This window comes from Coregonus lavaretus, assembly GCF_964263955.1.
Source record: "Coregonus lavaretus genome assembly, contig: HAP1_SCAFFOLD_1913, whole genome shotgun sequence".
Classification (NCBI taxonomy): Eukaryota; Metazoa; Chordata; class Actinopteri; order Salmoniformes; family Salmonidae; genus Coregonus; species Coregonus lavaretus.
In genome coordinates, this window is record NW_028162996.1 from 62,501 (window position 1) to 77,186 (window position 14,686).

The following is a 14,686-nucleotide window of genomic DNA, read 5'->3' on the forward strand; positions in this document are numbered from 1 at the left end:
TCAGCGGCAGGGACTGGGAGACTAGTCAGGATTGAAGGAAAGATGAATGGAGCAAAGTACAGAGAGATCCTTGATGAAAACCTGCTCCAGAGCACTCAGGACCTCAGACTGGGGAGAAGGTTAACTTTCCAAAAGGACAACGACCCTAAGCACACAGCCAAGACAATGCTGGAGTGGCTTCGGGACAATTCTCTGAATGTCCTTGAGTGGCCCAGCCAGAGCCCGGACTTGAACCCAATCGAACATCTCTGGAGAGACCTGAAAATAGCTGTGCAGCAACGCTCCCCATCCAACCTGACAGAGCTTGAGAGGATCTGCAGAGTAGAATGGAAGAAAGTCCCGAAATACTGGTGTGCCAAGCTTGTAGCGTCATACCCAAGAAGACTCAAGGCTGTAATCGCTGCCAAAGGTGCTTCAACAAAGTACTGAGTAAAGGGTCTGAATACTTATGTAAAACAGGATATTTCCGGTAAAAAATAAAATAAATGCAAAGATTTCTACAAATCTGTTTTCGCATTGTCATTATGGGGTATTGTGTGTCGATTGATGAGGGGGAAAAAACAACTTAATCAATTTTAGAATAAGGTTGTAACGTAACAAAATGTGTAAAAAGCCAAAGGGTCTGAATACTTTCCGAATGCACTGTATGTACACACACGATACAAATAGGACAAGGACCAGAGAGAAATTGTAAGCTAATACAGGTGACCACAGCTAAAAACAGGAAGTAGTTCGCCGGAAGCATATTGCCATGACCTTTATTACCAGGAAGTAGTTTTATAACATTGTGCAAGTAACCTATTGGTTAGGACAGTAATTCCCAACCCTGGTCCTCCAGCATAGTTTTTCTAGCCCCTACACCTCATTCGGCTCATTGAGGGCTTGATGATTAGTTGAATCAGGTGTGCTTGTCCAGGGTTACATTAAAAAATGGTGTCCTGTTGGGGAATGCTGCCACGCCAAGGCTGTGGCTCGTTGGACACGCCCATCCCCCCTAACCCCGCCTCCATGTCAAGAGTACCAAAACTTGGTGGGGAGAAAAGATTACTTGAAGGTGGAATAAAAATTGTCATCGCAAGGACAAAAGCCAAGAGTGAAAACAAGTTATTTGACCAAATAAACATTAAGATTGGATGCAAACATCAACTCAATGCTTTCAAAATCATTTTCAATGTGTTTGAATTCTACATTTATTTCATACAATTCACTATTTTTTGTTTACATAATTCTTTTACATTTCAGTTTCAACATGCATTACTTCACATTTTTTTTCATTTACATTCTTTTTCTTTTGGGACAATTTCTTTGAACTCAAATTGGCTCCATGGCATCTCCCCTGTGTGTACTCTGATGAAGCGTTAGATTACTTGACGTGGTGAAGCACTTCCCACAGTCAGAACAGCAGTAAGGCTTCTCTCCAGAATGTTTCCGCAGGTGTATTTCAAGATACGATGGGAATGGGAAACTCTTCTCACAGTGAGGGCAGTGGTGAGGCTTCTCTCCAGTGTGTGTTCGATGGTGCACGTTCAAGCCACTCAGTTGAGAGAAACTCATCCCACAGTCAGAGCAGGTATAAGGCTTTTCTCCAGAATGTTTTCGCAGGTGTCTTTCAAGATATGATGGGAATGGGAAACTCTCCTCACAGTGAGGACAGTGGTGAGGCTTCTCTCCTGTGTGTGTTCGATGGTGCACGTTCAAGCCACTCAGTTGAGAGAAACTCATCCCACAGTCAGAGCAGGAGTAAGGCTTCTCCCCTGTGTGAGTTCTCCGATGAGAGGTTAGATGACTTGATGTTGTGAAGCATTTCCCACAGTCAGAGCAGGAGTAAGGCTTCTCTCCAGAATGTTTCCGCAGGTGTATTTCAAGATACGATGGGAATGGGAAACTCTTCTCACAGTGAGGGCAGTGGTGAGGCTTCTCTCCAGTGTGTGTTCGATGGTGCACGTTCAAGCCACTCAGTTGAGAGAAACTCATCCCACAGTCAGAGCAGGTATAAGGCTTTTCTCCAGAATGTTTTCGCAGGTGTCTTTCAAGATATGATGGGAATGGGAAACTCTCCTCACAGTGAGGACAGTGGTGAGGCTTCTCTCCTGTGTGTGTTCGATGGTGCACGTTCAAGCCACTCAGTTGAGAGAAACTCATCCCACAGTCAGAGCAGGAGTAAGGCTTCTCTCCGGAATGTTTTCGCAGGTGTCTTTCAAGATATGATGGGAATGGGAAAGTCTTCTTACACTGAGGACAGTGGTGAGACCTCTTAGCTTTGCCCACTTCCTGGTGTTGCTTCCCTGATGCAGGAAATGTCTCAACTTGGTCAGAGGAGTTCGGGGTCTCTCCTGTGTGAATGACAGCAGAACAACAGGTGAGCAGGTGTAATACCCATACATAATCATTGCATCAAATTAAAATAAAAGATTTTTGCACAATTAAGCAGTACTTAAAATGGGTATAGAGAACTCTGCTTTAAGTGTATGGCGATCCATGGCAGGGCTACCTACGTTTCTCTGCTTCTAACTATAATGCTACATTTCCTTTCTCTTATTTTTTTTAAGGAAGTGACACTATGACACGGTTTATGATATATGCAATTTAGCAGACGCTTTTTATCCAAAGCCACTTAGTCACGCGCGCATATGTAACAGGGTTAGTCGTGTTTCCACTCGCCACTGCAGAAATGTGTATTTAATGGTTATGCATTCTAATTGGTTGGTTCAAGTCAGGTGTCAATAAGGTGTCATGTCCTTGACTACCCTTGCAGGGCGGAGATGACAAATGTCAATTATTCCCAGTCTGATATTGACATGCAAGCGGTAGGTCGCGTTCTGAAATAATGTATTCTATTTACAATGTGTACGAGTTAAAAACTGTGAGGTTAATCAACTAATTTGTTTTTTTTTTAATAATCTGACAGGCCTAAAATACAACCTGCTCTTACCGTGATCACCAGATTCCCCAACGTCTACCTCCTCCTCCTCTTTAATGGTGACATTCGGCCCCAGTGTTTGACCGCTGTCTGCCGTCTTTACTGACGCCATCTCTGGACTCTCTCCTGTGTGAATGAGAACAGAAGAACATGTCAAAAGCTGCAATATACATACCGTCAAAGCTGTAGTATTAAAACTACAGTCATCTTGCAGGGAGTAAAATAAAATACTAAAACCATGTAACAATGAGCGGCTGGCAAACGCCATGCTCTACCAACTGAGCTACATCCCTGCCGGCCATTCCCCTCCCCTACCCTGGACGACGCTGGGCCAATTGTGCGCCGCCCCATGGGTCTCCCGGTTGCGGCCGGCTACGACAGAGCCTGGATTCGAACCAGGATCTCTAGTGGCACAGCTCTGACCAAAAGATATGTATGAAAACCAGCAGACACTGTGGCCCTCGAGGGCCAGAGCAGCTGTTTAGAAAACCCTGCTCTCTTACCTGGGTAATCGTCACATTCCCAAATCTTCACTTCCTCCTCTTTATCTTTCGTGATGACATTGAGCCGGAGTGTTTGACTGCTGTCTTTCACCGATGCCATCTCTCCTGTGGTGCACAGTAACACAATCTGGAAAAGAAAAGTCTGGATGAAATGCAGGACTGTTATGTCATTTGATGGCTTGCTAGCTAGCTAGTTGCCCCTTAATCCCCCCCATCCCATATAAACGTGTAAATATTGTACTATAAATTGTGCCTTCCTGTATTATATTCCACCGAGCCATTTACTTTCTGTTTGTATTGTTATCTTTTATTATTTCTTATTGTTGTTGCTACGGTGGCTCAACAGGGACAAACAGTAATATGTCGAGAAGGAACCTACAATTAAGCAAGCTTTGGACGGTGTATACCATGTGTATACTGTACATACGGCCAATAAAACTTGAAACTAGTTTGCAATCACACATTCCTTGCTTAAAAAAAACATCCCTTATTTTCTGATGTACGCAAACTTAGTTCCCTGTCCCTTGCCTGGCTAAGTTAGGAAATAAAGTCTAAAATCGCAAGGTACACGTAGCTAGCTAACGTTAGCTATTTGGGGTTTGGGTTTTAGCTAGCCCAGTAATGAACTAAAGGGGCCTAACGTTACTCTTTAGGCTGAATGTGTGCTTCCCAGTTGAAACAGTTGGCACATATATTATGATGACATTTTGTGACGTTTTTTATTCATTTTGGTCTTCGGCAGGTTTTTTTTTATGGCTGTTTGTGCCCACGTTGAGGCAAGTCGTAGTTTGGTAGCCGAAGTCTACGCCCCTTTGTCGGTAATTGGTCAACAGTACTACTCCTAGTAGGAGTGCGAACATGAAGTGTTGGTTGTCATTCAAGGAGAGAGGCCTAGTTTTCATGCTAATTTTTTTCACTTGAGAAATACTGCACCAAACATCTTAGCTAGATGTAAAATTGCGCGACTAAGACCTCCTCGGCAAAAACGTCAAAATTAAATGACAGATTTCTTGATTTATCGTTGATTCATTCAGAGTATTTTGAGGAAGTGTTTCTGGCTATGTTGTTGCTACGGTGGCTCAACAGGGACAAACAGTAATATTGCCGGTTTTTTTTTCTCCAAGTTTTACAAGCGAAGGTCTTCAGGGAGTATGCGAGCACAGACGGTCGCTTCGCTTAGCCGAGTTCTGCTAGGAGCAAACCCAACCTATGTCCTTTATAGTCCAAGGACCTTACATGTTCTCTTTAAGAGGCGAAATGGAACTGGCAGCCAAAACAGCATCTAAACTTAAAATCACACACACGTGTTCGGAGACGCAGATAGCTAATTAGCACTGTGTCTTCCATCTGTTTTCCGTAAACAAGCTCTGTAACGTGGAACTATGGCCGTGTGGGATCCCTAAAACTATAAAAAGGTGTGTAGTGATTTAATCTTTTGAAAATAATTTCTTGCTGATATGAAAAATACCTTCCTTATGTTTCCAAAACCGTACCGCAAACGATGCTTTTCAACGTTCAGAACGAGCATCAGGGCTCTTAAATAAACTACCCCGGCCAGAAGCAGTGTTGCCAACGTAACGACTTTGTCACTTTTGGTTGATTTAGCGACTTCCCTGCGCGTGTGTGTGTGTGTGTGTGTGTGTGTGTGTGTGTGTGTGTGTGTGTGTGTGTGTGTGTCCGCTCAGCTGTGCAACCCTCACTTGAGCATCCCTCCCCGGGCTCGGACCGCTGATGCTGGGTCATGGCTGGAAGGGATCCAGCTTTTGTCAAATTAACGTCAGATTTCACTTTTTGTAGCAGGTTAGGAAAACTTACGCAGCAGGTGAGGTGGCTTAATGTAGCAGGTTAGGAGAATTAGGTTAACCCCTACGGGATCGGTGTCCCGTATACGGGACGCTTGAGCTAACGTGCGCTATTGTGATAAGCATGACTGTTGTAAGTAACAGCAAACTTTCCAGGACATAGACATGTCTTATATGGGCAGAAAGCTTAAATTCTTGTTAATCTAACTGCACTGTCCGATTTACAGTAGCTATTACAGTGAAAGAATACCATGCTATTGTTTGAGGAGAGTGCACAACAACAAAACACGTATCAGTGCAACTGGTTTGATACATTCACCTCTGAATCAAATCAAATTTTATTTGTCACATACACGTGTTTAGCAGATGTTATTGCGGGTGTAGCGAAATGCAGACTTGATACAAAATAGTCCAGTATTGCAATGCTTCACAGGATCAATCTGAAACGTTGTGCACACTGCTGCCATCTAGTGGCCAAAATCTAAATTGCGCCTAAACTGCAATATTATATTGTGGTCTTTCTCTCTCAAAGATGATGGAACAAAACAATCAACAGAAAACGCATGTTTTTTTGTTTGTATTATCTTTTACCAGATCTAATGTGTTATTCTCCTACATTAATTTCACATTTCCACAAACTTCAAAGTGTTTCCTTTCAAATGTTATCAAGAATATGCATATCCTTGCTTCAGATCCTGAGCTACAGGCAGTTAGAATAGTGTATGTCATTTTAGGCAAACATTTTAAAAAAAGGGTCCGATCCTTAAGAGGTTAAGGTTAGGAAAAGGGTTAGCTTAAATGTAAAAATATATATTTTGGACATTAATTTGACAAAAGCTGGATCCCTTCTAGCCATGACTGCTGCAGCGACTGAAGTTAATTTATTAAATTGGTTCCTTGTTGTTAAATGAAATCACAGCTCTCCAAGGCATAAATAATGTTGCCTATACTGTCCCTCAAGTCTCTCATGCAATGAGAAATTCTCCAAAACAAAACTAAATAGAATGTTTGAAGGAGAACAAAAAGGAACTAATTTAAATAATTAAACAGTAGGGTAGATAAAAAAAAAAAATTCTGTTTCAAAATGATTTTAATGCGTATGAGCAAATTAACGATATTATGTCACTATTACGCCATGACGCCATCTAGCGACTCCTAGCTACAAATGGAGCAACCAACAGCTACTTTCAATTAATTGTTGGCAATAGTAGCTAGTTTCCATCCAATTGGTGACAGAGTTTCATGCGAATATTCTAAAATCTGCATAAAGAAAATAAGTGCATTTTCCCCACTGGTGGTGTGTTCCCACCAAACTGACTTGTTGAGAATAAAAAACAGTGCTGACGTTGTGCACACAAAATGTACTTTTTTCATGTACCAAATAAAAATCCAATGTTCAAATGTGTTTCCATCACATTTTCAACTCTACCTATAGTTTTGTCAAGTGTTGCGTTAAATAGCAAATGTGGCTACTCTGGTCTTGGCATGTGCGCTCTGGCAAACAGCTCGCAGATACAATGCAGGTAGGCTCTACAGATAGGTTAGTCTACATTATGAGTTTATTATGGATAAGAGCGAGAATATTTTGATTTGTCAAAAGGAAGTCAACCATCAATCATCATGTCACCAGAATAAGACCCTTGACATTTATTGGAAAGGTGCATCAACCTCATACCGTGCACTTTCACCACCCTGTGAGGAATCATTATCATTTCTTTAATCTGTAGCCTAATACATTGCATGGTTTACAGAGTCCTAGTCATGTCATCAGTTTACTTTGATATGATAGTTTCCACCACCATTTCTCGCATAATTAATTTTACTGGGCACAGAAAGATCCCACCATGTCGAACGAAAAAACAAATGATCTACTGACATTTGTAAAATTGTACCTTAATGTCCCGTTTCCATCACAGCTGTAGTGATGTTTTTATACAGTATAACTTTACTCGCATAAAAACTGTGGATGGAAACGTGGTACCTGAGAAGATACTATCATCAATTGGCGCTAAATGTAGTTAGCGTCTATGAATGGGTTAGGTTTTAGCCAATATTTTTCGCTAGTTTAACAACATAATATTTGGTTTAGCTAGTTAACAGTTACCTAGCTACATATTTAACCGTTTTGCTTACTTACGAGCTACAAAAAGTATGTTGTGATTGTTTTTAAATGTATTGATTTTTTACTTTAGCTAGCCAAGAGTTGAGTAGCATTAGCTACCGTTAGCTAGCTAGCTAGGCCTTGCCTGGCCATTTGCCCTGCAACAGACCCCTTCGTCTGAGGGGGGATTCTTACCTGAAGCCTTGTTTTGGTAGCTAAAACGGAATCATAAATGCTTTTTGTGAAGTTATTTGTTCATGGTTTGACGAGTAGTGTTATTTATGCCTTGACATCTCTTCCAAAACAAACGCAATGTCAACTTCCGCATTTTCTCCTTCTACAGACTAGGCCTGTTGTCAAGCTACACATATTTAGACGTACGCCACCTGTTTTGCAGGAGTGTGAATCACAGGCATGATATAATAATTATGCAATATTGGATTCTTCTCATTCGCAAACCAAACAACATTTTGCACACACAAACCAGAGGAGGCTATATAAATGGAACGGAGTCAAACATGGTTTCCATATGTTTGTGTGTTTTTGATACCCGTTCCATTTATTCCATTCCAGCCATTACAATGCCCTCCCGAGTGGGGCAGTGGTCTAAGGCGCTGCATCGCAGTGCTAGCTGTGCCACTAGAGATCCTGGTTCGAATCCAGGCTCTGTCGTAGCCAGCCGGAGACCCATGGGGCGGCGCACAATTGGCCCAGCGTCATCCAGGGTAGGGTAGGGAATGGCTGGCAGGGATGTAGCTCAGTTGGTAGAGCATGGCGTTTGCAACGCCAGGGTTGTGGGTTCGATTCCCACGGGTGGTATGAAAAATAATGTATGCACTCACTAACTGTAAGTCGCTCTGGATAAGAGCGTCTGCTAAATAACAAAAAATATAAATGTCCTCCTATAGCTCCTCCCACCAGCCTCCACTGACACACATAAAAGAGCCATAGTTTCTGACCACCAAGTTATCTAGATGAGCAGAGTTTCTTAGCCTACTGGTTCTAAACCACCAGTAGAGTTGAAAATGTGATGGAAACCCAGTTGTTTTTAAAATTCGGTACATTTCACTGCAAAAGGGTATGTGCACTATGTCATCAAGCACAGCCTTTTATCTGCAACAAGTCAATTTGATGGAAACATCTCTGGATGTAAAATGCGCATAATCGTTTTGGCATGAAAATCTGTCTCCAATTGGATGGAAACCTAGCTACTGTTCTGTAAATCAAAGGTAAACCGACTTAATTGTTCTAGATGTTGATTGAAAGATGAATTCATCACCTAGATTGTTCTTCCATTGTACCACAGATAGAACAATGAGACAGATAATTCATCGGATGTATAAATGTGAAGCATCCGGTTGGCGTTTCCTCTCACTACCAAATATGGTAGTGAGAGGAAGCCCAAATATGGTAGAGAGAGGAAGCCCAAATATGGTAGAGAGAGGAAGCCCAAATATGGTGGTGAGAGGAAGCCCTATGTCCAACAGTGGGAGAAGATGGAGCTAGATGGATTTCGGCCGGCATTCTGCTAATTTTCTCATCAATGAAACATTTGATCTCCATACAGATTTCTGTTTCCAAAACTAGAATCTGTAACAAACAGAGTGCACTAAGTTTGGTAGACTTGACTTAACCTAATTGTTTATAGAGATGACTTTGTTTAAGACGAGTGCACTAGATAGTGGGCGTTTTCCTAATGAACGTCATGAATGTCTTCCTGTAGTGGTCTTCGTCCTCGTCTTGGCGGTAGCTAGCTAGCTTGTCCCAGGTAAACTCAGCAGAAAAAAGAAACATCCTCTCACTGTCAACTGCGTTTATTTTCAGCAAACTTAACATGTGTAAATATTTGTATGAACATGACGACATTCAACAACTGAGACATAAACTGAACAAGTTCCACAGACATGTGACTAACAGACATTGAATAATGTGTCCCTGAACAAAGGGGGGGGGGGGGGGGTCAAAATCTAAAGTAACAGTCAGTATCTGGTGTGGCCACCAGCTGCATTAAGTACTGCTGTGCATCTCCTCCTCATGGACTGCACCAGATTTGCCAGTTCTTGCTGTGAGATGTTACCCCACTCTTCCACCAAGGCACCTGTAAGTTCCCTGACATTTCTGGGGGGAAATTTCTAGCCCTCACCCTCCGATCCAACAGGTCCCAGACGTGCTCAATGGGATTGAGATCCGGCCTCTTCAATGGCCATGGGAGAACACTGACATTCCTGTCTTGCAGGAAATCACGCTCAGAACGAGCAGTATGGTTGGTGGCAGTGTCATGCTGGAGGGTCATGTCAGGATGAGCCTTCAGGAAGCGTACTACATGAGGGAGGAGGATGTCTTCCCTGTAACGCACAGCGTTGAGATTGCCTGCAAGCTCAGTCCGATGATGCTGTGACACACTGCCCCAGACCATGACGGACCCTCCACCTCCAAATCGATCCCGCTCCAGATTAACGCTCATTCCTTTGACGATAAACGCGAATCCGACCATCACCCCTGGTGAGACAAAACCGTGACTCGTCACAAAGAGCACTTTTTGCCAGTCCTGATGCCGGTGATGTCTGGTGAGGACCTGCCTTACAACAGGCCTACAAGCCCTCAGTCCAGCCTCTCTCAGCCTAATGCTAACTGTGTCACTAGAGATCCTGGTTCGAATCCAGGCTCTGTCGCAGCCGGCCGCGACCGGGAGACTCATGGGCGGCGCACAATTGGCCCAGCGTCGTCCAGGGTAGGGGAGGGAATGGCCGGCAGGGATGTAGCTCAGTTGATAGAGCATGGCGTTTGCAACGCCAGGGTTGTGGGTTCGATTCCCACGGGGGGCCAGTATAAAAAAATATGTATTCACTAACTGTAAGTCGCTCTGGATAAGAGCGTCTGCTAAATGACTAAAATGTAAATGTAAATGTAATGCGGACAGTCTGAGCACCGATGGAGGGATTGTGTGTTCCTGGTGTAACACGGGCAGTTGTTGTTGCCATCCTGTACCTGTCCCTCAGGTTTGATGTTCGGATGTACCGATCCTGTGCAGGTGTTGTTACACGTGGTCTGCCACTGCGAGGACGATCAGCTGTCCGTCCTGTCTTCCTGTAGTGCTGTCTTAGGCGTCTCACAGTGGGGACATTGCAATTTATTGCCCTGGCCACATCTGCAGTCCTCATGCCTCCTTGCAGCATGCCTAAGGCACGTTCCCGCAGATGAGCAGGGACCCTGGGCATCTTTCTTTTGGTGTTTTTCAGAGTCAGTAGAAAGGCCTCTTTAGTGTCCTAAGTTTTCATAACTGTGACCTTAATTGCCTACCGTCTGTAAGCTGTTAGTGTCTTAACGACCGTTCCACAGGTGCATGTTCATTAATTGTTTATGGTTCATTGAACAAGCATGGGAAACAGTGTTTAAACCCTTTACAATGAAGATCTGTGAAGTTATTTGGATTTTTACGAATTATCTTTGAAAGACAGGGTCCTGAAAAAGGGACGTTTCTTTTTTTGCTGAGTTTAGCTGGCTAGCTAATTCACAACTCACAAAACGTACTTGGCTTAAATAGCTAGAAATCGATGTCTTTGCAGTACTCCTTCTGCGAATCAACTTTTTTGAAACATATGTCATCAGTAAATACCTTTGTTTACTGTAAAACGTTCTCTGTGATTTTGTTTAGGGGGAGGGGAAGCAATATGAAAAAACGAATCATTACGCAAAGCTAATTTCCCGCTTGATTATGAAATTGTTGGGCTGAAATCTCATGTGTTTGTTGTCAAAGATACTAACTACTACAATTATTATGATGATACTGTGGTATCTGAGGAATCTATGACTTTGCTAATGGTTTCAAAAGGTCTTAGAGGATGTTGACTCAGCTTAAAGGGAGCATCTGGAGAGCAGTTCTATAGGGGCACCCTAAGGCAGAGGAAGTCTGTTAGGTGGAGTCCTGGGATTGGTCTGTAGGGGAAAACACCCATATTATGTTACATAGGGCATAGGATAAATACCACGGTTAAAACAAAGGACGGGGAGAATAACATATTACAGATTGGGTCCGGTTATTCTCCAGATGTCTGCAGATATCTGTAAATTGACGCTGAAATACTTGACAGTGTCAGCGGAATTCTTGTTCTCACAGCATCTCAGCATAGTTTTCTCGACACCACAAAATGGCGACGAGGTATTTGGTCGTGTTGCGTCTTTTCTCAGCGTTCCATTCATGGGCGCCGAGCTGACTCTCGCTCCAGAGTCCGGCAGATAAGGGTGAGTTTTCTCACTACTTTGGGCACTGGTTAGTTCGTGTGTCTGTGTGTGTGTGCGTTGAATGACTGCACCGTTGAGAACTTGCGTGTGTGCTTTGCTGTTATCTGCTGTGGGATGGGAGTCCGTTCTAAATTTCTAAATGTGTTTGCGCTGATAATAACGCAAACAGGGGGGAGTGTCTATAGGGATATTTTGCTTGAATAAAATTAAAAAAGAATACAATGAAGGAAAGGCCAGGAACTAAGAAAAATGTATACAAATTAGGGCATCGCGGATCTATGTTAGCCCTCTAACGAGGCGATCATTAGGATGGGCCGAAAATCCTAAAAGCACATTAGGTGGGTTTGGGTCAGTCCCGGGGACTGGAGATTGTGGTATATACATTCAGTTGCAAGTTACCGCTCGACTTATAGTTGACGAATTATATGTTTGATGTAACCGCTCATTGAATTTCCGCGAACTCGAGGTAGCAAACATTTTGGGACAAAGGAAAAAATGGCGCGATGATAGTAGCATGCTTAGGGGTCCGTAGGAACGAAAATAAGCCTCTTAAACTGTATGTATGTGTGTGTGTGTAGAAGAGAGTAGGATTTGTGTTCTATGTTTAGTGAGTTCTGTTAAGTATTACTGTTTGTCTATGGGGGGTAAGAGGGGGGTAAGAGAGGAAGTACAGCAGGACTGTTTACTTTCTGTTGTTTAGGCTTGTAGAGAGCTGGGAGAGAGCTCCCTCTACTCTGAAATCGCACTGGTGAATGTACTACGCATGCGTGTGATTTTATGAGTTTAGAGTTACATAGCGCAAATGTGCCACTCCTCTGCCTGCACTGAGTTGCTGGGAGACGCAGACTCAGAACAGAGCAGACAGGGAGTGGGGGAGATTTGAACACGAATAGAATGTTCTGTTTGTTAAATCGGCTGTTGCTTAATGATGAAACTATTTGATGAGATCTATTAAATTGATAAATGAGAGAGATATGTTGACAGATTATTATTATTTTTTTAAAATAAATAAAAATGTTATTGAGCTATTTATACTATTCCTGAGTTAAGTTGTTTTCTTATTTCTTAGAGCGAATGTGACTAGAGGAATATTGAATGGTTGTAATAACCCAGTGAGTGCATAAACTACTAAATTATTGTCTGTTTCTTTGTTCTTCTGTGATATGAGGGACGATAAGAAGGAGGAGACAGAGAGAGAGAGGAAGTGCTGACGAGTGCATCATGCGACAGAGTGTGCTGCAACGGATCAAGTCCAATCAAGGCTAGTACTGTTCTATTCACAAAACGTACCTTCCCATAGAGGATATTTTGGGTGCCTAGCATATTTGATGTTATGACAATTTGACAAGGACTTGGCAACAGACTGATCAATTGATGTAATTAAGAATTGCATTTTGGAGTTTTTGTGCATGAGTGGGTTTGATTAGAGTTGAGTGGGGAAATCGAGTACTGACATTATTCTGTAAAATTAAGGTAATTGGGTGCTTATTAAGCAATGGGGTTTGTGAGTGCTTTAGTGTTGCAGGATTAGAGGTCTTTATTTTTTGGATTGCTCTAAGGTGACTACTTTCATTTACTTTCCTGATCGGATGTGGTAAGATTGCCACTAATCAATAATTTGGTAAAATAAAATAAAATAAAATAAATGGATACAAATAAATACATTGATGAATAAATTAATTGATTAATTAATTAATTTTGGGAAGAAAAATAAAAAAAAGAGGGAACAATAAGCTACATAGTCTAAAATAATGAAATAATTTACAATAAAGGAATATAAAAGAGTTGTTACAAGGGGGGAAAAGGACATAAAAACTATGAAAGTAATTACTCCTGTTGATGTAGTAGAAAATAGTAATCCTTTAGTTAATGGTATTGCAAGGTTATCTGGAAAAGGGAATAAACGTTGGCCTGACATTGAACAACCATGGCTAGTGGAAGGGACTCTTAACCCTGACGTCATCAACATGATGAAAGTGATTGAATAATAGAGAGAGGAAAAGCAGAAACTACGATAAAGATGAATCCAAAACTCCAAAAGTAGGAAGAAAATGAGATGTCTGAAACTAAGGGTGGAGTGAGGTTCAGGAGGATGGAACTTGAAGATGAAGATGATGATGATGATCAGAGTGATTGAGAAGAGATCATGGGTGGAGATGACTCTGTGATCAGAAGGAAATTGGCAAGAGAGGAAAGAAGAAGGATACTAGAGATTCGATCTCTGATGAAAGTGAAGATGGAGAAAGCGATAAAGATTTGGAGATTAAAGGTGCTTTATGTTCAAGAGGATTTTATCCTACAATGATTAGCAAAGAAGAAATAGAAAGAGATATAGACTGATGCGTATCATGCCTGGATAAGGGGAATAATTTAGAAGAAGTAAGAACTGCAAAGAACAACTCAAGAAGCTGAAGATACAGAAGAGAAAAAACTGCTGAGAAAAGGATCCCAAGAATTGGAGAATAATAATACATTGAGGCCAAGGAAAGAGAGCACAAGTAAGAAGATGATGCCAGTGTCACGCTCGTTGACTGATGATACGGACCAAGGCGCAGCGTGATAAGCGTACATCTTTATTTGTACAGGCCGGACCGGGCTGGGAACACGCACCACTGGCTTGGTGCAGGGAGCAGGAACAGGCCGGGCCGGACTGGGAACACGCACCACTGGCTTGGTGCGGGGAGCAGGTACAGGCCGGGCTGGACTGGGAACACGCACCACTGGCTTGGTGCGGGGAGCCGGAACGGGCCGGACTGTGGACACGCACCACTGGCTTGGTGCGGGGAGCCGGAACAGGCCGGGCTGGACTGGGAACACGCACCACTGGCTTGGTGCGGGGAGCCGGAACGGGCCGGACTGTGGACACGCACCACTGGCTTGGTGCGGGGAGCCGGAACAGGCCGGGCTGGACTGGGAACACGCACCACTGGCTTGGTGCGGGGAGCCAGAACGGGCCGGGCCGGACTGTGGAGGCGGACTGGAGGTCTGGAGCGGAGAGCTGACACAACCCGTCCTGGCTGAATGCCTATTTCCACACAATATGTGTGAGGCATCAGCACAGGACGTACGGGGCTGTGCACTCGTACTGGCGCTACAGCACGTGGCACTGGCGCAGGAT

At 43.1% G+C, this 14,686-nt stretch overlaps 1 protein-coding gene across 1 annotated transcript; it reads right to left on the bottom strand.

Annotated features, from left to right (window-relative positions):
* Nucleotides 1–1,162: 1,162 nt before the first annotated feature.
* LOC311118598 (uncharacterized protein) lies at nucleotides 1,163–7,667 on the bottom strand. Its single transcript, XM_084193388.1, has 4 exons — nucleotides 7,522–7,667; nucleotides 3,424–3,550; nucleotides 2,933–3,046; nucleotides 1,163–2,333 (listed from the first exon to the last, which is right to left on the bottom strand). Exons 2-4 carry the CDS (start codon nucleotides 3,521–3,523, stop codon nucleotides 1,312–1,314), a joined length of 1,236 nt encoding a protein of 411 aa, XP_084049514.1. The 5' UTR covers nucleotides 3,524–3,550; nucleotides 7,522–7,667; the 3' UTR covers nucleotides 1,163–1,311.
* Nucleotides 7,668–14,686: the final 7,019 nt, after the last annotated feature.